The sequence below is a fragment of the Melopsittacus undulatus genome (genome assembly GCF_012275295.1).
Source record: "Melopsittacus undulatus isolate bMelUnd1 chromosome 2 unlocalized genomic scaffold, bMelUnd1.mat.Z SUPER_2_unloc_2, whole genome shotgun sequence".
Lineage (NCBI taxonomy): Eukaryota > Metazoa > Chordata > Aves > Psittaciformes > Psittaculidae > Melopsittacus > Melopsittacus undulatus.
Window position 1 is genome coordinate 109318 of NW_022993932.1, and position 20624 is coordinate 129941.

The window sequence follows — 20624 nt, forward strand, 5'->3', positions numbered from 1 at the left end:
TTTCTAGGAAGCTGAAGAAAAGGGGAAGGAAGGGTCTGACTTTTGCACAACCTTTCCTGTGAAGGGAACATGGAAAGCACGGGGCTGCTGCCTTTCGAATGGGGTGAGATAGGAAAGCTGCCAGGGGAACAGCTGTGCTAGAGGGGATGTGGTGGACCTTGGTCCAGCCCTATCCTGCCTCAATAATCCCTCTCTGCTCCCATCCCTATGCAGGCATCTTGTTCTCTGTGACCGTCATTGGGCCAGGGGTGGCCTTCATGCTGGGCTCTGCCATGCTGCGCTTCTATGTGGACATTGACAAAGTCACTGGAGGTGAGTGAATGTGTCCTTGGAGACCCAGCAGCATCCTTCACACTGCATCCCATGTACTGAGCCAGCCCTGATATGGGCATCCCGACCCCCCGTGGATGAGGGTGCAACCAGGGTGTCTAAAGGAAGCTGGAGAGGGGCTTTGGACAAGGGCCTGTAGGGACAGGACAAGGGGAATGGCTTGAACCTGCCCGAGGGGAGACTGAGTGTCGGGTATGGAGCTGGATGAGCAGTGCGTGTTGATAATACAGATGCATTTAGGAGCTTTGTCTCCTTCTCAGGACCTCTGGTTCACTCCTGCTCACTGACTTCACCAGTGTTTTTTTGCCCTGTACTTTGTCACCACATACATTTATGATGTTTGCAGCACAAGGACATGCTCTAGTCTTGAGCTGCTTCCTCCTATGAGGGCTATTGCTGCAGCTCTCCATCCTCTTCAGTGGGTGAACTGTGGACGGGTGTCTGGACTCTTGTCTCACCTGCCTCACCTGATGAAGCAATGGATGAGGGTTTGCTGTTTGCCTTCACACCCCGATGCTCTGTTCTTCTAAACCATCTTCTGCAGATGGACCTTGAATGAGGAATGTGCCCAAGCAGCCAGAACTGCAGAACACACAGTTTTAGAGCTGTCTTCAGCCTAAAGGTGTTTTCACCCCATTGGGACAAGCCAGTGAGCTGTGGCTGCTTAATACTAAACCTAATATAACTCCCTAATCTAATTTAACTATGACAAAACACACCTTGGTGTTTATACAGGAGGAGATTTAAAACCCCAGTTTGCTGAACGCATCATGCAGGGAGGAGATGATCCAGTTCCTTTGGCCTGTCACTTGTTCCTGCCATAGATGGGATATGAGATGTGGCCTCATTCACTGTGCTGAATGCAGTGAAGTGATTTCAGTTTTAATTGCACCCCTCCAGTGAGGACAGCTCACTTGTGTTAAACCTCACCATGAGCAAAGAGCCTTCTGGGAGCACTCATCTCCTGGGGTTGCTCCTGACTGGTGCCTAACCACAGGTATCCCCTTTTCCTGTACAAACAGATCTTGGTTCACACTCGCCCTGTTGTGAATTTACATCCCGGCTCCTGCATGTTCTGTGTTATTAATGCCAAGGACCTTCCCCACAGACAATGTTGGTTTTGGCAGTGTCCTGAGGACGACAGGAGAGGAGGATGGGATGAGCTGGGGGAAGGCAGGGAAGAGGAAGGGATGTAATCCCTGTTCCTTTGTAAAGAAGGGGTTCTGGTGGCTGAACTGCAAACCAGGCCCTGCCTGATGGACCAGACTGGTGGGAACAGTTCCATGGTCCAGGTCCTGCTGTGAATGGGGTCCTGTGTAGGTAGCCAGACTGTAAAGAAACCTAAACCAGTGCTCTTGGATGCTGAAAGTGAGCTGTACTTAATTCCGTTTTCATCCTAATAAAGGACTTTTCTGAAGGGAAGTCAAAGGGGAAAAAGGGAAAGGAAAGGAATAGGAAAGGAAAGGGAAAGTAAAAGAAAAGGACTTCCTATTGACAGATATTATGACTTAATCCCCTTGAGTATTTCCAAGCTTTGTCACAACACGGTTATCCCTTATCTGAAAAGGCTGTGATAGGGATGCTTTCCTTTGCCTTTCCAGCTCGAGGACATCCGTGTCCCCGTTGTCTCCATCCAAAGGCTCAGTGGGTTTTTAGACACTAAAAAAGGTGATAAAGGAGAATGAAATGTGATTTAACACCATGGAATGACTCGGGTGCAAAGGCTGCTCAGCTCCCAGAAGTGATGCTCTGAGACTGGGAGCCATTGCTTTGGAGCAGGATGATGTCTGGGACACCCATCACCATCTCTTTGGGATCCCTCCGTTCACCTTTGATTTAATACCCATATCTCTATCTGCATTGCAGGCAAAGTCCAGCTCACGAACAAGGACCCGCGGTGGGTTGGAGCCTGGTGGTTGGGTTTCCTGGTCGCAGCCAGTCTCGTGGCCCTGTCTGCGGTGCCTTATTTCTTCTTCCCACGGGAAATGCCAAAAGAGGTAGGAGAAAGGCTTAATATTCCCCTTTTTGTATTGCACACACAAGTACCTCGTGTATCCATGTGCGTGTTCCTCCACCACCATCACCATTACCTGCTGCATCCGTGGGAAACACGACTGTGGATGTGGTTGTGATGTTCATAGCTGCATCCCAGAGTCAGTTGTGAGCTGTGATTTGGTCTCATCTCTCATGTCAGAGGCCCTTGTGTGCTGGGCTCAGTGAAACCCAGCGTGGTGCAAGTAGCTTAATGGATGTGACAATTTCCTTGCTGGGCACTGGAGTAGTGCCTGTGCATTGATCCCTTTGCATAGGCAGGATGGGGCTTGGAGAAAGCTGCTCTAGTGGAATGTGTCCGTGCCCGTGGTAGGTGGTGGGGTCTGGATGAGCTTTAAGGTCCCTTCCACCCAATCCCATAGAATTCCATGATTCTATGAGCAGTCCATCTCCTTAGTGTGTTACCATCTCCCTGTGATCTTTTCTCTTGTCAAAAGGATTTTAGATGCTTTCCATCCCCTAAACACCCTGGCTCTGTAAAGTCCTCAGTGATAACTGACAGGGAAATACCTTTAACAGCCTGAACATGTCACATCAAGCCAACGTCTGTCTGCCTGCAGCTTGTGCAGGGGATGCTTGTCCCTGGCTCTTGCTGGGACAGTCCTTTACTCCATGTTTACTAGCAGGGTTTTGACTTCTGGAGCCTTCAGTGCTCACTCCAAGCTTCAGAACAGCTCAGGAGGTTCCCAAGTGTCATGAGGAGTAATCCACACCAAAGTGCTCTTTAAGAGGAAGCATCACGTTCTGGTTAGGAATGTTACAGAAGCTGCTGGGACGCGCTTAGTAGGTGAAGTTGCACTCAGTTGATACTCCAGCCTGTGTAATTGCCTTTCACATGTGTTTTACCTGGGGCAGTGTCGAAACCTGCTTGTCTAAACAAGCCCATGTACTGCCTGGTGCAGGATAATTCATATCTGCTTCTGCTGCTTGAATTTCCATAGGGATGAGTGATCCTTACAGAGATTTGGGTTTCATGTGCCTGGGAGAATGTGACTGCTTTACCCATTACAGTTCTGGGGGTACTGTAGTCTACTCCTGGGTTATGAACCATAGAACCATAGAATAGTTAGGGTTGGAAAGGACCCCAAGATCATCCAGTTCCAACCCCTGCCATGGGCAGGGACACCTCACACTAAACCATGGCACCCAAGGCTTCATCCAACCTGGCCTTGACCATCACTAGGGATGGGGCAGCCACAGCTTCTCTGGGCACCCTGTGCCAGCGCCTCAGCACCCTCACAGGGAACAGCTTCTGCCTCAGAGCTCAGCTCAGTCTCCCCTCTCTTGGGCAGGTTCAAGCCATTCCCCTTGGCCTGGCCCTCCAGGCCCTTGTCCCAAGCCCCTCTCCAGCTTTCCTGCAGCCCCTTTAGGCACTGGAGCTGCTCTCAGCTCTCCCCTTCTCTTGTCCAGGCTGCCCCAGCCCAGCTCTCCCAGCCTGGCTCCAGAGCAGCTCCAGCTCTTAGAGCATCTCCATGGCCCTTCCTCTGCCCCAGCTGGAGCAGATGCCCTTTCCCAGTAGGTCCCTGGTACCACAGTAGCACAGGCTGCACACAGGTATCTTCTCACCACACAGAGCAAAGCTGTTGTTTCTTCCTGTGCTCGGCTCTGGTTTGGGATGGAGAGGGATGGATGTGGCCATGTAGTGAGGAAAGGTGGGATGGGATCCCTGTGCTGTCTCTGCAGCACGAAGCCCCATCCCCTGACATGCAGCAGAGGCGAAGGGAGGGATGGGGTCAGCACCGGGTTTTACAGACCAGCAGATCAGCAAGAACAGACACTGTGATAACCTTGGGGTCAACCCTGTCTAAATACAGCTGCAGCTTCAAAGACAATCAGCATTTCCTTTGCTTTCTGGGCTTCTTCCTGTCTAAAGCAGGAATAAAGCAACCAGCAGCCACAAGCTGCAAGTACTTGAAGCATCAGTTGGGGTTTGCCATGTTGTTTGTAAAGCCCCAGCACAGCATCTCACCCACACCAAATACCTATAGGCACATCAGCCATAACAGCACAAAGGAAAAGCACAGATCTGCTCTGTCCAGAGAAGAAGCTGAGATGATTCTGCACCACCAGCCATAGGATTCATTTTTGGAGGCCAAAGGGTCAAGCTGTCTTTGTGCCTCTTGCTGTCTGCAGACCCTTGCATGTCTCAGTGGGTGATGAGCCTGCCTGGGAATAACGTGTCCACATCGAGCTGTGGATGCATTCCACTGCTGTGTAGTCCATCGTATGAGATCCCAGTGGTGCAAACAGGCCCATGGCTCAGTCCTTGTCCCTGCCAAAGGGATTATTCCTCTTCTCTGACCCTCACCCTACCTTCCTTTGTCCTTCTTTCTCTTGCCTTACTCTATATAGCTTAACAGAGCCCTTGGTAAATCCATACCAAACAGCATCCTCCTCAATGAGCATCATCCAGCAAGCATTGAATAACAGCACATCCCTCTGCCTCTTTAGAAGCTTATTTGTCTCCTCCCATCAGCCAAGACAGATCTCGATTACTTATTCTACGGCCACATTTCAGCTTCTCTTTTATTTGCTAGTCTCTTCCTTTGAAGTTCCTGTGATGATTTGTGCACTCAGGGTTAACATCAATGATCATCAGAGTTCTCTCTTTTGATCTTCCCTTTCATAAATCAATCACTCCATACACAGAGCATTTTTATTCCTCTGCTTTGATACTTGTCAGTGAGTTTCGAGCACCAAAGCGTCCCAAATAAGCCCATTAAGGGATGCTCACAGCAAAGCTATCAAGCTGTCATAGAGTCATGGAATGGTTGGGTTGGAATGGACCTTAAAGCTCATCCAGTTCCATCATGATCACAGGCAGGGGATGGGAGGATGAGGCTATTACTGGACAAACTACTTCCAGTCAAAACCACTTATTCCCAATAATTCCAGTTTAATCCTGCCTCTATGAACCTGAACTCTTTCCTTGGGATTGTGCCCTGGGTTATGGGGAACTACAGCATTTGAGCACTTTCCAGTTGCTGAGTAGCCAAAGCTTAACTCATTCTTTGCTATCTGTTGATGCTGTGTCCCAACCCAGACAGCTGTATTCTGACTGCTCAAGACTTTCCCTTTAGGAAAGGCCTAAAGGGACCCTGTGTCTGTTGCAGGCTCATTGCCTGTTGCACTGCAGCAGGTAAAGCACCTCCCCAGTTGCTGTATCTCTACTGGTGATGGGAGAAGGGATGGAAAAGGGAAAGGTGATCTCAGGAGCACCTCAAACAAAAGCAGGAGCGTTGCCATCGCTCAGCATTTCTCCTGTACAAGATCTGTCTTTTCCATCCCATTATCTCCCAGTTCAGGTTTCATTCTGTGACATTCCACAGTCACACAGAACCAAACATCTCCCCAGCCCGTGCAAAGGGGGTGAGGGAGAGACGCTTCCTCCTTGCCCTGACAAAGCCTCTCCTGTACTGTCAGCACTTGTCATCTGCAAACAGATGCCTCGTGAGAGAGCTGGGATGGGTTTTATGGGATGCAAGATACATGTCCTGGTCGTGTCCAGGCCCTGGTGCTGTCATACAACCCTCTCTGGGTATCAGTCCCTCTCAGCAGTGCTTTCCTCTTAAGCCACACTGGAAGAGATGTTCGGACATCACCATTCCTGATGGAGGTGGCCTTGCTTGGAGAGGTCCAGACAACTCCTGTCCCTCCAGTCCCAAAGCAGGTTTATGATGAGGAGAAGCTCCTGCAGGTACAATGCAGCCAGGACCCCTCCTGCCCTGCCCTGAGGATGCCCCATGGATGCTGCTCTTGGCTGCACACAGGATTGCACCAGCAAGTCTGAGCCTGCAGGAGCCTCCTGCCCTTCACTGGGCTCGCTGGGGACTTCCCATCCCCTTCCCAACCCACAGAGGGTGTTTCAGGGTGCAAAGAGCTCTGTTTGGGGTTGTTCTGGTCCTGGCGCAGTGGGAAGGTGCTGGAGCAGTGATTTGACCCTTCAGTGTATGCAGAGACATTGTGCAATGGTGCTGGGGAGTGTGAAACACCATCTCCAGTGCCTGTGTGGAGACGGATTGCAACACTTATCCAAACCCTGTTTGTTCAGCAGTGCCCTGGGGATGCTGACATGAGAGGTGATGGGGAACTCTCCTCTATGCGGGCTCCAGTTGGTAGGGAAAGGTTAAAGAGAGGGGACAAGGGAATCTGAGGCTTAGCCTGGATACTTCTGCTCTGAGGCTGCCCCATTGAACCTCCTCAAGGCAAAGGCAGCCTAGGTATGTACAGAGCATTATGCAGGGAGCTAATGGGGGGACAAGGGCAGGGTGTGGAGGTGCTATTGGCAGGAATGGGATGATCTCTATGTTTAGATTTTATAGGGAGCTTTCTAGATGGGCACAACCGGTGGCTGAATACAAGCATCCCATTACACGTGAGCAAGGTGCCTGTGGGCTGGTTGTGGAATGCTCTAGGAAGCCAGGTCCCTGGTGGGACCCACACTGGCCACAAGAGGCACAGGGATGCGTTGTGGGGAGGGTGACCTTGTATGGAGGAAACGGATTCCTATGAGCCAAGGGCTTTGCTTTTTGTTTGCTTCAGATGAAAATAGCTCCTCCCTGACCTTGTTTGGCACCGAGCTGGAAGCACCAGGGGATGCGCAGCCAAAGGGAAACGCTCCAGAAGCCTCACATTGAGCAAGGGAAACCTCTCAGCCACAGAGCTCGGCTTTAATCCCCTTGTCCAGGGCTGTGGTTGAACACAACCAGGCTGCAGCACCTCTGGCTGCCCTTCTTGCAGGTGCAGTGGCAGGAGGGGAGAACAGGAGCCTGGCTCGAAGGGAAGATGCTTTTCCTGCAAAGCAAGTCCTAGTCTCAACCCTGCTCATACCTCGTTTCTTCATGTCCATGCAGGGAAACAAGGTTCATGCCTTTAATCCTGGAGACGAGGGAGACCCGAGAGCAGCTCCAGTGCCTGAAGGGGCTGCAGGAAAGCTGGAGAGGGGCTTGGGACAAGGGCCTGGAGGGCCAGGCCAAGGGGAATGGCTTGAACCTGCCCAAGAGAGGGGAGACTGAGCTGAGCTCTGAGGCAGAAGCTGTTCCCTGGGAGGGTGCTGAGGCGCTGGCACAGGGTGCCCAGAGAAGCTGTGGCTGCCCCATCCCTGGCAGTGCTCAAGGCCAGGTTGGACACAGGGGCTTGGAGCAGCTGCTCCAGTGGAAGGGGTCCCTGCCGGGTCAGGGGTTGGAGCTGGAGGAGCTTTAAGGTCCCTTCAACCCAAATCATTCTGGGATGCTATGAAAGACAAACTCCATCTTCCTTTCACTTTACATTAGGTTACAAACTCTCCTCTCTGCTCTCAAACTGCAGTGTTTTGCAGAAATACATCCAAGCTGTTCCCTGTGGCTTTCTCAGCTTCGAGCTCTTTGTCCTTCAGTGAGGAAATGCTCTTTTGGGCACTCTCTGCTCATCCAGAAAAACACAAAAAGCCCCAGATCCCAGAAATTCCCCGCTCTGGAATGCCTCTATGTGAACATGACCCCTGCAAGTGGGATGTTCCTGTGCACATCTGGCTTAGCACCCACCCGAGGAACAGCTGATGTCTGCACATGGAGCCAAGCCCTGAGGAGGAGGAGAACTCCTCTCCCCCAGCTGGCTTGGACCCCTGATGTATTTGCTGTCTGAAAGGATGAGGAAATGCATTCCTCTGGGATGGAGCAGGGACATTCACATGCTGGGAAACGAGATGCAGAGGGATGGGGATGAATCCTGCCTCCTCACTGTGGGCAGGGAGGAGCAGGGTGCTGGGTCTGCCATCAGAGATGCTCCAGCCCTGCTGCTGATGCTGTGCTCCTGCCACAGAGGATCCCAGCATTAGAGGCAATTTGGCAAGCTGGAATTGGAAGGGGCAATAACATGGGCTGGTTGCTCAGCACTGCCCCGACTGCAACAGCACCATGCCAAAGAACACCAGACAGATGTGGGAAGCACCTTACAACGTGCTCCCACACTTGGGTTTTTCAGGATGATTCCTTAAAGGATGTGTGCATGTCCATCAGGAATGGGCTCCCATTGCACCTCATGTTTTTGTAAAGGGATTTTGTCTATAACCATCATGTCTAGCCCCGTGTGGGGATGGTGGAGGCTTTTAAGGAAGGAGGATGAAGCTGCCCTGTGCTTTCCATAAGGAAGAGCATCCCTAACCTGAGCTCAACCTGGGAAAAGCCAGAGAATCCCAGCCTGGTTTGGGTTGAAGGGACCTCAAAGCCCATCCAGCTCCAACCCCTGCCAGGGCAGGGACCCCTTCCACTGGAGCAGCTGCTCCAAGCCCCTGTGTCCAACCTGGCCTTGAGCACTGCCAGGGATGGGGCAGCCACAGCTTCTCTGGGCACCCTGTGCCAGGAGTCCCATTTGCAAGGTTCATTAAACCCTGATCTCCAGCAACAGAAGCCATGAAATGAGCGTTATCCCTTTCCCCTTGTAGAGGCTGTTCCACAAGGGAAGGTGGGATCTGCAGCATGGGATGTGTTGACTTCCTCCATGCTCAATAATCAGTCTTGTTTTCAGATGAAAAGAGACCATTTTAACCCAAGAGCTGCTCAGTTCTCCCTGTGAATTAAGAACATCCAATTGCTGTGGAATGAGCTCATTTGTCTGTCTCAGTAAACTGGTGCTGTCACCACAGTGCTGCTAAGCTGATGTGCGATGCCAGAGACTGAGCTGCTGCAGCCTACATGGGATGTCAGAGACTGAGCTGCTGCCTCTGGCCTTGGGCTATAAACACATGTGGTTTTCCATGAAAACCACACTTCTGAACACATTCTGCTATTGCTTATGGATAACAGCACATCTATTGTCATTAATGTCCTCCATCCCAGTGATTCCTTAGCAGCCTGCAGAGCAGGGGATCTGATGGCCAAGGGAGGAATCCTCTTCTCCCTTGGCTTGCTGCTTGCTGGCAGGGGAATGATGCCCTGTGGTGCTGGACACTTGCCTTGGATGTGCAGTCATCTAATGAGGCTGCAATGGATCTTGGATGATTCAAGCCCTCCATCTTCCATCAGCATCTCTTTGCTTCTGAGCAGCAGCACCAGGTCCTGTGAGCTCCAGGTTAGTGACCCTCAGAGCTCCAAACATTGGATGAGGCTAAATTAAGCAGAGATACATGGATCCATTAGTCCTCCAGCAGCAAAGTGTTGCTCTTCTGCATAGAGAAGGATAAAGGGGATAGAGCTGCAGGATCTGTCCTGTTCTATGTACCAGTATGGGTAGAGGCATGTACACAGCAGATTGTTATGGTACATATGGAGATGTGGGGGAGATGCTCATCCTCCATCCAAACCCAGCACCCAGATCTTTGGTTGGAGGTGCAGGATCATTGCTCCCTCAGTTCCTGTGCTTCCTTCCCCCTTCCCCATGGGTAAACCAGACCCTATGGGGAAGACAAACATCTCCCTAAGGTTATCCAGGTTTTCTGGATGCACAGACTTATACCCCTTGGGTTCCCATGCTCATGTGAGCTCAGAACATGCTGTGCTGTACCCGGGTAATGGCCTAGCTTGATATTTAGGAAGTGGGATTAATTACTGCGGGGAAGGTGGCTCTTATCCCTGTAACAGAGATGTATGCATGGATGCTCCCACCAACAGGACACGGAGAGTGCTGGTCAAGCCCTAAAGCATTGCAGACTCCATCTCCAGCATGGCATGACTGGGGAGAGATACAGAGGGTTCAATGGAAGTGGCATGGTCAGTGCAGTGACAGCCTCTCGTGTGTCCCCAGGTGGCGAATGGGAAGGAAGGTGACAGCAAGAAGAGCGAGGATGTGCTCAGCCAGCTCAGGTCGAGATCTGAACACGTGCAAAGCCTCTCTCTAACCAAGTTCATCAAACGTAAGTGTCTGCATCCCTGGGGTCCTGCTTGGATGGGTCCTCTCTGCATGCACAAACACACGTCCTGGCAGCGGGCAGTGCAGGGACATGGGGTGGTTAGAATGAAGGGACCCCAAAGCTCCTCCATCTCCAACCCCTGCCACGGGCAGGGACCCCTTCCACTGGAGCAGCTGCTCCAAGCCCCTGTGTCCAACCTGGCCTTGAGCACTGCCAGGGATGGGGCAGCCACAGCTTCTCTGGGCACCCGGTGCCAGCGCCTCAGCACCCTCCCAGGGAACAGCTTCTGCCTCAGAGCTCAGCTCAGTCTCCCCTCTCTTGGGCAGGTTCAAGCCATTCCCCTTGGCCTGGCCCTCCAGGCCCTTGTCCCAAGCCCCTCTCCAGCTTTCCTGCAGCCCCTTTAGGCACTGGAGCTGCTCTCAGGTCTCTCAGCCTCTCTCCATAGCAGAGGTATAATTAGATCTACAGGTCTCTTCCTGGTCTACTCACAGCAGATGCTTTCCATCACATCCACACTACTCCATTCCACCTCATGCTGATCAAAGCATCTGGGGTTGGTTGCTTGCAGTGTTGTGTGGCTTTGTGGCTTGTCTAGGCTGTGGGAAATGGACCCCAAAACCTCATCAGAGCCCTAAACCAGGCAGGAAAAGGTGCAATGTGCAAGCCATGGGAAGGGAAAGAGCCCCATTTAGAGGACAGTATGGGTGCACCCAGCTGCCATTGCCCATCTCTCAGGTCAGTGAGAAGCAGACCCCAGCATCACCCCCAAAAGCCTCCCTAGACTCCCTCATCCAAGGCTGGTGACAACACCCAAGCCAGGCACCCTCCCTGTCCTTGCAAGGACAACCAGGGTTTGAGCCATTAAAACCAGATGCGTGTTTGTCTGGGCTGGTTTTAACCCAGTGCAATGCGCTTGGTTAGCACTGAGCAGGCTCTTTGTGCTGCAGGGATTCAGCTGGGCTTTAGTCTGCTCTGAGCTGATCCTCTTGAAGGAAACACTCTGTACATTGGCAATTACTGAAGGCAAGTGACCTTCTGGAGCCATGGCAGCTTCCTCCTGTCTCCTGAATATCATCTCTTTAATGTATTGGAATTCTCTGTATTATTGAGGTCAGTGCAGGGCAGGCACGGCCACAGCAGCGTGGGCAGGTTTGTATTCTGCTCCTTGCACTGTTTGCTTAATGCTAAATTAGAGGAGCAAGCTGAGGGGTTATCCCCCCCTGACCTTGTTGCATTGGCATTTAAAAACCCCATATGATGGGAACAGATTTATCACCCTCAGATGGGATTTTCACACTGATGCTGCTCTTTGCCTCTTTAGAATGAATGGAAATGAGCTCCTGGGTGAAGAGGGAAGGGAATGGGTTGTGTGTGGTTGAGCTGCAGCGTTGCTGTTGCCAGGGCTGTGATGCTGTGCTAATAGACATTCCTTATTGCTGAGAATTCAGCCCCCCAAGCCCAGCCCTGAGGAAAACGAAGGGTCTGGATCTTTGTTCTCTTGCTGAAATCATGGAATGGTTTGGGGTGGAAAGGACCTTAAGATCATCCAGTTCCAACACCCTGCCATGGGAAGGGATGCATCACCAGGATCTCTAACACAAGCCTCTTTTTAGAGCCAGAAAGTGGGTGGGAACAAGTGTGTGATGGGGACAATTTGGGTTAAATCTAAGGACTTTGGTGCTAGCTCACCTACAGGTCACTAGAAAGAGGATTTTGCCTCCCATTCTATGACTTTATTGCTTGTTCTGTTTATTCTTTCTTACTCTGTTTCTATTCTTTTTGGTGCTGGAGAGGGGCTCTTCATCAGGGGTGATGGGTTCAGAGTGAAACAGGGGAAGTTCAGGTTGGAGATAAGGCAGAAGCTGTTCCCTGGGAGGGTGCTGAGGCGCTGGCACAGGGTGCCCAGAGAAGCTGTGGCTGCCCCATCCCTGGCAGTGCTCAAGGCCAGGTTGGACACAGGGGCTTGGAGCAGCTGCTCCAGTGGAAGGGGTCCCTGCCCATGGCAGGGGTTGGGGATGGAGGAGCTTTAAGCTCCCTTCAGCACAAACCAGGCTGGGATTCTCTGATCCTTTCTCTCACCAGACATCCTTTCCTCTCTTCTATTCTTTCCTACACAATAGTTTATGAAAACAACATCTGGAGATTTTCCAGCTTGAGTCACCTTGGAATTTTATACCTTCTGTTGTCTGAAAAGAGAGGCAGGATGAAACACACGTGATGGGGAAATGCTGTAGGACAATCTGGTCCCTGTGCCTTGCTCGTACTGAGCCTTTTGTGCATCACAGCCCAGTACAAAAGGATAACCCATCCAGAAGAAGGATGGTCCCAGTTTGCAGTCTCAGCAGGCTGGAAGTGATGGGGTTGTGCTGTGGGATCTTTGAGAGGTACCTCCTTGGCTTGCCTGGTTACCTCTGGCATCTCTGCCTGCAGCATGGGGGGCAGAAGGGCAGGAGATGGGCATGTAAGAGATGGGCTGTATCAGTTCATCAGCAGAAATGACACAAAGCAGATTCCTATCATATCTGACAGGAGAAATAGAAACCTGTGTATTGATTCAGCCTTGATGCTTGTACAAAATATGTTAGTTTAATGGGCAAGGGGCTAAGCCTTGTGATGGAGATGGCTGTTGGCAACGCCTCATCTGCTTGCTGGTCCATCTGCATGTTGAGGGGAGCTTTAATAGATGGTCCCAGAGCTGGCCAGGGCTTTGGTGCTGTCCTCAGAAGAGACAGCCCCATAACTGCCCAGTGCTGATGGCTGTGGGTCCCCTGTATGGGATGGGATGAAGGAAAGCATTAGGATACCAGCAGGGATTGGATCGAACAGGGACTGCACAAGATCTCAGATTTTTCCATGGGATATTTCTGTCACATTATTCCCACATCCCATATAAGACAGAGTCCTCCCTCTGAGCCACCCATGGGGGATGGCTGCAAACTCAACCTGGGACCAGAACCATGAGGAAGGCAGCATCTCCCATTGGGAAGCATCCCTTTGCCTGTCAGCTGGAGGGAATAGGGATGTCAAAGCACTTAAGGATGCTCCTTGAGCAGCAGTGTAAAGCTGAAAAGCACCTTTAAGGGTTCATCATTCCCTTAAGGGCTTGGCAGTGGCAAGCCTTGAGTTACTAAACTGACCTGGAGCAGAAAGATGTTCAGAAATGTTGTTTAGTCACTTAGTTCAGCTTAAATGATGCAAAATGAAGCGTGACTATGGAGAAGGAAATGCGTTTTGTCATTTGTTCTGTTGCTTCATTGCACATAGAAAGACCTGAGAGGAAAAGAAGGGAACGTTTACCATTTATTGGGAATGAAATGGGGATGGGTTAGAGCCCATCCCACCAGGTGCTTCGTGTTCTCCATTTCCCTGGAAGCCTCTGGGTTGGGTACTTTTGGCTCCCGCACAGATGCTCTGGGTGACATTGGGTTGCACCCCACTCTTTGTACTCCCCAGGTGCTCCTTTTGCAGGCATTGGACCTGCTCGCAGTAATCAAAAAGGTAGGATTTAGCCTCAAGTCATTTCCATTGCTAATTTCTGCTGAAAGCACCTTGGGAGGATGTGCAGCTTCTGTTGCACGTACTGGGAATTAAGCCATTAAAGGTGATCTTCAAAGCAATTAAAACACTGGGCTTGTGACTTGTTTGGGGGGTTTTATCTCTGGTGCCTAAAGATGGTTTCAAGGATATGATTTCAAAGCTTCTGTTTGCTTTTAGTATGTGCCCAGTTTCTTCTCTGAAGCTGTAAGGCTGAATTAGTAACTAGATGGTGGTTGCAGAGGATGGTTTCTCACCATGAAGTGGGGAGTGCTGTTGTAGCTTCATAGCTCCGATCTGTGATGGCAGAGGGGCTGTAGTGTGCTTGAAAAGGCCAAAGCACCCTATGGAAAAGGAATTGTTTTGGTGTAGGATTCCCATTGCCTCCAACAAAAGGCTGGATTAGTTCTTGGGACATCTTTCAGCAAGCAAGTTGAGGTTTCACATTTGCAATGCGTCTGAAGTATTAAGACAACTAAGCAGGTACATGCTTCAAAAAGCAGAAGTGGTAAATGCCCCATCCCTGGCAGTGCTCAAGGCCACGTTGGATGGGGCTTGGAGCAGCTGCTCTAGTGGCAACTGTCCCTGCAGTTGGAACTGGATGATCTTAAGGTCCTTTCTAACCCAAACCATTCTCTGTTTCTAAAACTAAGGGTAAATCCACCTCCCTCTTTGGGGTTCACATTGATCTAGCCCAGAGATATCATTGTAGGTCATAGCTGAGTGCTAACCTCCCTGCTCTCCAGCATATCAGTATTTCAGGGTCCTTGAACGTGCCTGGCATGCTTGGACCCTCTCTTGTGCCCTGCTTTTGCTGGTCCCCAATGTCTTTCTCTGCTTGCCTAACCCTGAGAGCAGAGTGCTGAGCTGGAGAGGCAATACTTCCATGAACAAGAGCTTTGCCTTTGAACAGAGGACATCCATGGATGCACCTTTGCTCTTCACATAAGGGATGAAGAGGTGTCCCTGTCCATGGCAGAGGGTTGGAACTGGATGAGCTTCAAGGTCCCTTCAACCCAAACTATTCCATGGTTCTATAACCTTTTAGGACAGCTAAAACAAACACACACTCCCAGACCAGCAGCCCCCATCTCCCAGCGGCTCCGTACTGGAGCAGATATAAAGATTGCCCCAATTGTTTGTGAGCTGCAAAGAATTAGCACCATTAATTTATGGCCGGTCACTGCGTTAATCCTCCCTGTTAATTCCTTATCTCTGCCTCAGCATATTGCCTTCCATCTGGGAAATTCATCATGTGTTTGTCTGGAAGTCGCCCTTATGTGCACCCTTTGCTTGTGAGCTGCAAAGCCAGATACAGAGCAGGGGAGAAGGAGGTTCGGGGGGGCAGAAAGCAGGTTTGGGATGTACATGAAGCAGGAATCAGTCCAGGAGGGAGACCTGCAGCTTCCCAGCTGGTGGGTGTCAGCATCAGGCATCCCAAATCCCATGGCACTGAGGGGGAGCTGTCTTTGCTGAGCAGGATGAAGATGTCTGTCTCAAGCACTAAGGGCTCAGCCTTAGGGGAATTCACTGGAGCAGTTCTTGCCTCTCCAAATATATCCCAAAATACATATTTTAATGATGGAAACAGAAAGGACGTTGAAATTGCAACTGCAGCAAACAAATGAATTCACTTTTAATGACTTCCCAGCTCCTTTGGTATTTGTTTTGGCAGAAGCACTGCCAGAAAGCTCCAGGGAAATGAACTGAGGCCCTGTTCACGCAGGGGATGAGTGTTTGTAATGACCCCTATAATCATTCGGTGCCGCAGTGCTCAGCCCATGGGTGGTGGGGTTAAAACAAGCAGGTTTCCATGTTGCTCTCAGCCATCCTGGTACAGTCCAGCCCTGGAAGGCTGGAGATATGAATACAATTCATAGAGGTGCAGCTGAGGCTGAATAAATACCATAAAGTCACTTGAATTTCTCCAAAGGCATTATAAGACCCTGGCAGGTCTGAAGAAGAGCTTAGAATGAGACACTGCTGCAGAATCATAGAACCCCAGCCTGATTTGGGATGAAGTGACCTTAAAGCTCTGGTTGGGCCATGCTTAAAGAGCAGGTTGGGCCATGACCACATGGACAATGCCCTTCTTTACGTGCTTTAATGTTTGGTCAGCCTGGAGCTGCTCAGGCAATAGGACCAGATGATCACTGCAGGGCACTTCCAACTGAAAACCTTACTTTGTTGCTCGCAGCAACTAATTCTGCCATTGATTCACCCATCCCATGGCTGGTTCCTGAGGCAGGGGGGATGAGGGATCGTCAGCTTCCATCTCTCACCCAGGTTTGCAATTTTCAGGTCAGTTTTTGCAGCATCATGATGCTTCATTCTGGCTTTTTAATATGCAAATGGTCACTCAATCAAGCCCTGAAATGATAAACCTGAAAGCACTAATTCTGCCCTTCTGTAAATGAAGTGTTCAGAAGAGCTCACTACTCCTAAAGAATTAGTTTGGCGCATAGAATGTAGGGAAATCCAGGCTTTTACCACTTTCCATTGGTTATTTTGCTGTGCACCTCCTCTCCATGCAACGGTTTTCCCTTTTCCTTACAGATTTCCCTCTGGTGCTGCTGAGGAACCTGCGTCATCCCGTTTTCCTGCTGGTGGTGTTGGCTCAAGTCAACCTCTCTGCCATGGTTGCTGGGTTAGCCACGTTCATGGGGAAGTTCCTGGAGAGGCAGTTCTCCCTTACAGCATCCTTGGCCAACCTGATCATCGGTGAGTGTTGTTGTCAAGGCTTCTGAGCACCTCTTAGAGTGTAAGCTGGAGATGACTGTTTAGTGCAGAGGAGGCCACGAGGATGAGCAGGGGCTGGAGCAGCTCCTGTATGGAGCCAGGCTGAGAACATTGGAGCTATTGAGCCTGGAGAAGAGAAGCTGCGTGGAGACCTCAGAGCAGCTTCCAGTGTCTGAAGGGGGCTCCAAGGATGCTGGAGAGGGGCTCTTCATCAGGGACTGCAGTGATAGGACAAGGGGTGATGGGTTCAGACTGAAACAGGGGAAGTTCAGGTTGGAGATAAGGCAGAAGCTGTTCCCTGGGAGGGTGCTGAGGCGCTGGCACAGGGTGCCCAGAGAAGCTGTGGCTGCCCCATCCCTGGCAGTGCTCAAGGCCAGGTTGGACACAGGGGCTTGGAGCAGCTGCTCCAGTGGAAGGGGTCCCTGCCTGTGGCAGGGGTTGGGGCTGGAGGAGCTTTAAGCTCCCTTCGACCCAAACCATTCCATGATTCCTAAGAAGGAGCATTTCCTGCGGAGCCAAGACAGAGGTGACACAAGGTCCTTGCCCATAGTTTCTCAGCTGCTATCTACTTCCCTTCCTTTACACTTCTTGCTAGAAGAAAACCTTTTAAGACCTGGATAGATGTTTGTTATCTCAAGCTCTTCCGTATAATCAAGGAAAGGAAACCAACTCATTGCTCCAAGGCAGCAAAGAAACAACGGATATGAGCTGTGTGTGTTGCTGTACGGGGGTTACTTTACATCAATCATTGGGTTAAGGCTCTTTAAATAGTCTCTAGTAAATAAAATGAAAGCCTGCAGAAATGTAGGAATGCATTTGAAGGCACTTTGGAGGAAGAGGCCAGCCAGGCTCTGATGGTGCCTGAGCTCTTCAGCTTGTTTTCTATGGTCAGACTCATTGCTTGTAGTTGTTGATCTACTTGTGTGCGTTGGTGTTGTTAGGAAGGAAAAGAGTAAGCGCTGAGCAGGATATGTGCTCACGAGATTAGCCTGCTTTTGCTTGCATTGTAATAGCCAGAATATCCTGTCTGAGGCTGAGGTCTCCCTCTGTGATCTTCTCATGGTAATAAAAGTACAAAGAAGAGCACTCTCCTGTTGTAAAACCAGGTGGGGAGTTCAGAGATCCAGACGGGGAAGTATTTTAAATACACTAGAGCACAAACAGCAGGAATCCTCATAAGAAAGAGTTTTCTGAAGTCCACAGCAAATAAAGCAGAGGAAAAGGAGCGGAGCAGAATGGCAAAGCCCAAGCTAAATACAGGCAGAAAGGCTAAAGGCAGCAGCAGTGTCCTGCACCAATGTGCCCTGCTGAGCTCTTCCCACGCTTGATTTACCCACCCTCCTAAAGGGTAAGAAACCAGTTTCTTGGGTGAATTGATCTAGTTTTTGTTCCCAGGCACTTGTTTTGCCTTCTTCTGTTAGATCAAACAGCCCTATGCAGTTGGAAAGCCCTCCTCGTGTGGGTATCTGTTGGCTGAAAGCAACCTCCCCATTGATTCTTTGTTGAACTAAACAGGTTGTGCTTTGATACCCCTTTATAAAGGTGGGGTTTGTAGAATGCCAAGTGTGTAATGGAAACCTCCACAGTTTTACATTGATGACAACTGAAGTGTGCAGATGGCTGCATTACACAGAGATTTAATGTCTTCTCTGGGTTCACTTGATGTTTTCTCCTTGTCTACACTGAAAAATCCCATTTGCTGGGTGAAGCACAGGCTTTGACTGGTCCCTACATCTTCCACACATGGATACATAAGGCAGCCAGTCTGCTGTGGAATCCTGCTGGTTTAGCATCTTAGCATCATCCCACCGGTCCTTGCAAAAGCCTTGGTACCCATCAGAGCACAGATGCTACAAACCAGGAGCCCAACAGCAAACCCTCTGGGCCCTTGTTATAATGAAGGGACTGATATGGATCAGAGGATGGAGAACAGGGTTCAGGACCTGTCTTTCCCCAGGTGCTGTGAACATCCCTGGGGCCATGGTCGGGATCGTGGTCGGTGGTGCCATCCTGAAGCGGTTCCAGATGTCCTTGAGGCAATGCAGTGCTATGTGTGTCCTCGGCATGTTCCTCTGCCTGATCGTGGCCTTCCCCCTCCTCTTCCTCGGCTGCCCCACACAGAAGGTCATGGGTGTTACCTACAGTGAGAGGTACTGACAGGGGGGGGAATGGGGGTGTCATTCCCAGGGGTGTGGGTACACCCCAATTCCCATCTGTACTGATTGGGGTGGAGGTGGGAGTTAAGCAGAATACTCAGAAATGGGCTTATTCCCTAATGAGAAACAGTGAATGGTGGTAAAGTAAGGCTAGAGATCAATGCTGTTGTGGATAAACACTGATTTCATTGCATCCTTACTCCTTCCATCTTCACGCACTGGTTGTGAAACCCAAAGTGAACATTATTGGCACAAACAGCCCAAGATTAAAGACTCATCTTGGAAAGTGCAGCACTTACTCAGAGGAGAAGAGTTTGGGCAGGGGCCAGCCCTGGGATCACACCTTCAAAGCTGGGGCTGCTTCCCTGTGCAGCTAAACATGGGCAGGACCTTCCTGGTCTAGAGCATCTCATGTTCAGCATGCTGTGGTCTTGGTGGAAGCTGGTCTGAGCCCTCAGTGGGAAGCTCACCACCTCTGTGGTGTTGCAAATACCCCTAGAGCCTAGAGGGGAAGGTTTTACTGAGCAATGAAATGGTTCTGTGCTAATCCCAATATACCTGCAGTATATTTTCAGTATATTGGTGATACTCAATACCATACATTAATGTTTTCCTCCTGCTGTAGCTCTGAATTTGGATACCACACCTTGGAGTGCAACCTCCAGTGCAACTGCCCTGAGAAAGCCTATAACCCCATCTGTGGCTCCAATGCTATCGAATACATCTCACCCTGTTCTGCTGGCTGCAGGGGTGTCAATGTCGATGCAGACAACAACTCAGTCCTGGTAAGTCATTCCTGAGCTGCATTCCTGTCCTGGCATGGGATGGATAATGAGGGATGACCCGTGCAGTGCTCAGGTCTGGTGCCTGGGATTTCTGATGTTAGTGTTGGACAAGCTCTGCATGACCCTGTGGGATGGGCAGGAGAAGGTTGGGAACATCCCAGGAAAAGCCTGCTGTCTGTTAGCACTCTCCAGCATAACACAGTCCTTGGCCAAGGTATCCAACCTTTTGGGATGCCAGTGTCCTTCCCCATCAGCTGCTCTCTCATTGGGTCTGGTTTAGCTCCTCAGACCCCAGCTTCAATATTGCCCTGCTACCCAGCAGGTTGAATGGATTTCATTCATGGAAGATGGAAAAAACATGCAAAGATGCATGGAAGATGCAAAGACCTTCTGCTTTCCCCTTGCCCCTAAATGCTCATCAACAAGGATGAGCTTTAAGGTCCCTTCCAACACAGACCAGTCTGTGATCTATGATCTAGTTCCACCCCTGCCATGAGCAGGGACACCTTCAACTGGAAGCTGAAAACAACTGGTACCTACAGTTGCAGAAGCAGCCAGGTTGTCTCCATCATATAACTTGTTTTGGCTGTGTTACATCTATTGATGAAGAGAGAGGAGGCAGCTCTTGCTTCTGGGGCCCTGGGAGCAGCTCTGTGTGCTCTGAGCCAGCTGATGGAGGGACCATTGCCCCAGTACCCACAGCACTGGTGTTTAGTCAGTGAATGCTGTGGGAGGGCCTTGGTAAAGCAATGTTATTCCACCTTTGAGCCTGCGGATTTGCAGGTTACAAAGTCATGATCCAGCTGCAATGTGCATCCTCCCTGTAAATACCGGTTTCCAAACCATGTGTCTGCACAAGAGGATGATGTAGTGGGAAAATCCTGATGTGGGAGCTGGAGAAATGGGGCTTGCTCTTGGCTTTGCCTTGATTTGAAGACCTGGAAGTGCTATTGTCCTGCTCTGTGATGCTCTCTCTGCCTGTCACCCAAACCCCAATGGGGCTGAGTATTCACAGTGCCAGTTGTCAGCTGAGTCTCCAGGCAATACAGTTCAACACATAAATAGGCAGGAAGGCTTTGCCAATTCAAATACCTATCTGAAACACATTAGCAATCCATACTGGGTGAGTAGTTTCCCGCTGGGCTCTTGGCACAGGATGTAATGGCAGCAAGGGACTGTCTGGGCACTTTTTAGCAGCATTTT

At 50.5% G+C, this 20624-nt stretch overlaps 1 protein-coding gene across 2 annotated transcripts in view; it reads left to right on the top strand.

Moving 5' to 3' along the window:
- Nucleotides 1-20624, top strand: part of LOC101879895 (solute carrier organic anion transporter family member 2B1-like) — a 49832-nt gene that overhangs the window by 22514 nt on the left and 6694 nt on the right. For both annotated transcript variants that reach the window (XM_034073406.1, XM_034073407.1), the window contains 6 exons: nt 214-312; nt 2197-2327; nt 10102-10210; nt 16298-16462; nt 18438-18630; nt 19262-19421. In XM_034073406.1, the coding sequence (XP_033929297.1) occupies nt 214-312; nt 2197-2327; nt 10102-10210; nt 16298-16462; nt 18438-18630; nt 19262-19421 (857 nt within the window). The remainder of the gene's footprint in view (nt 1-213; nt 313-2196; nt 2328-10101; nt 10211-16297; nt 16463-18437; nt 18631-19261; nt 19422-20624) is intronic.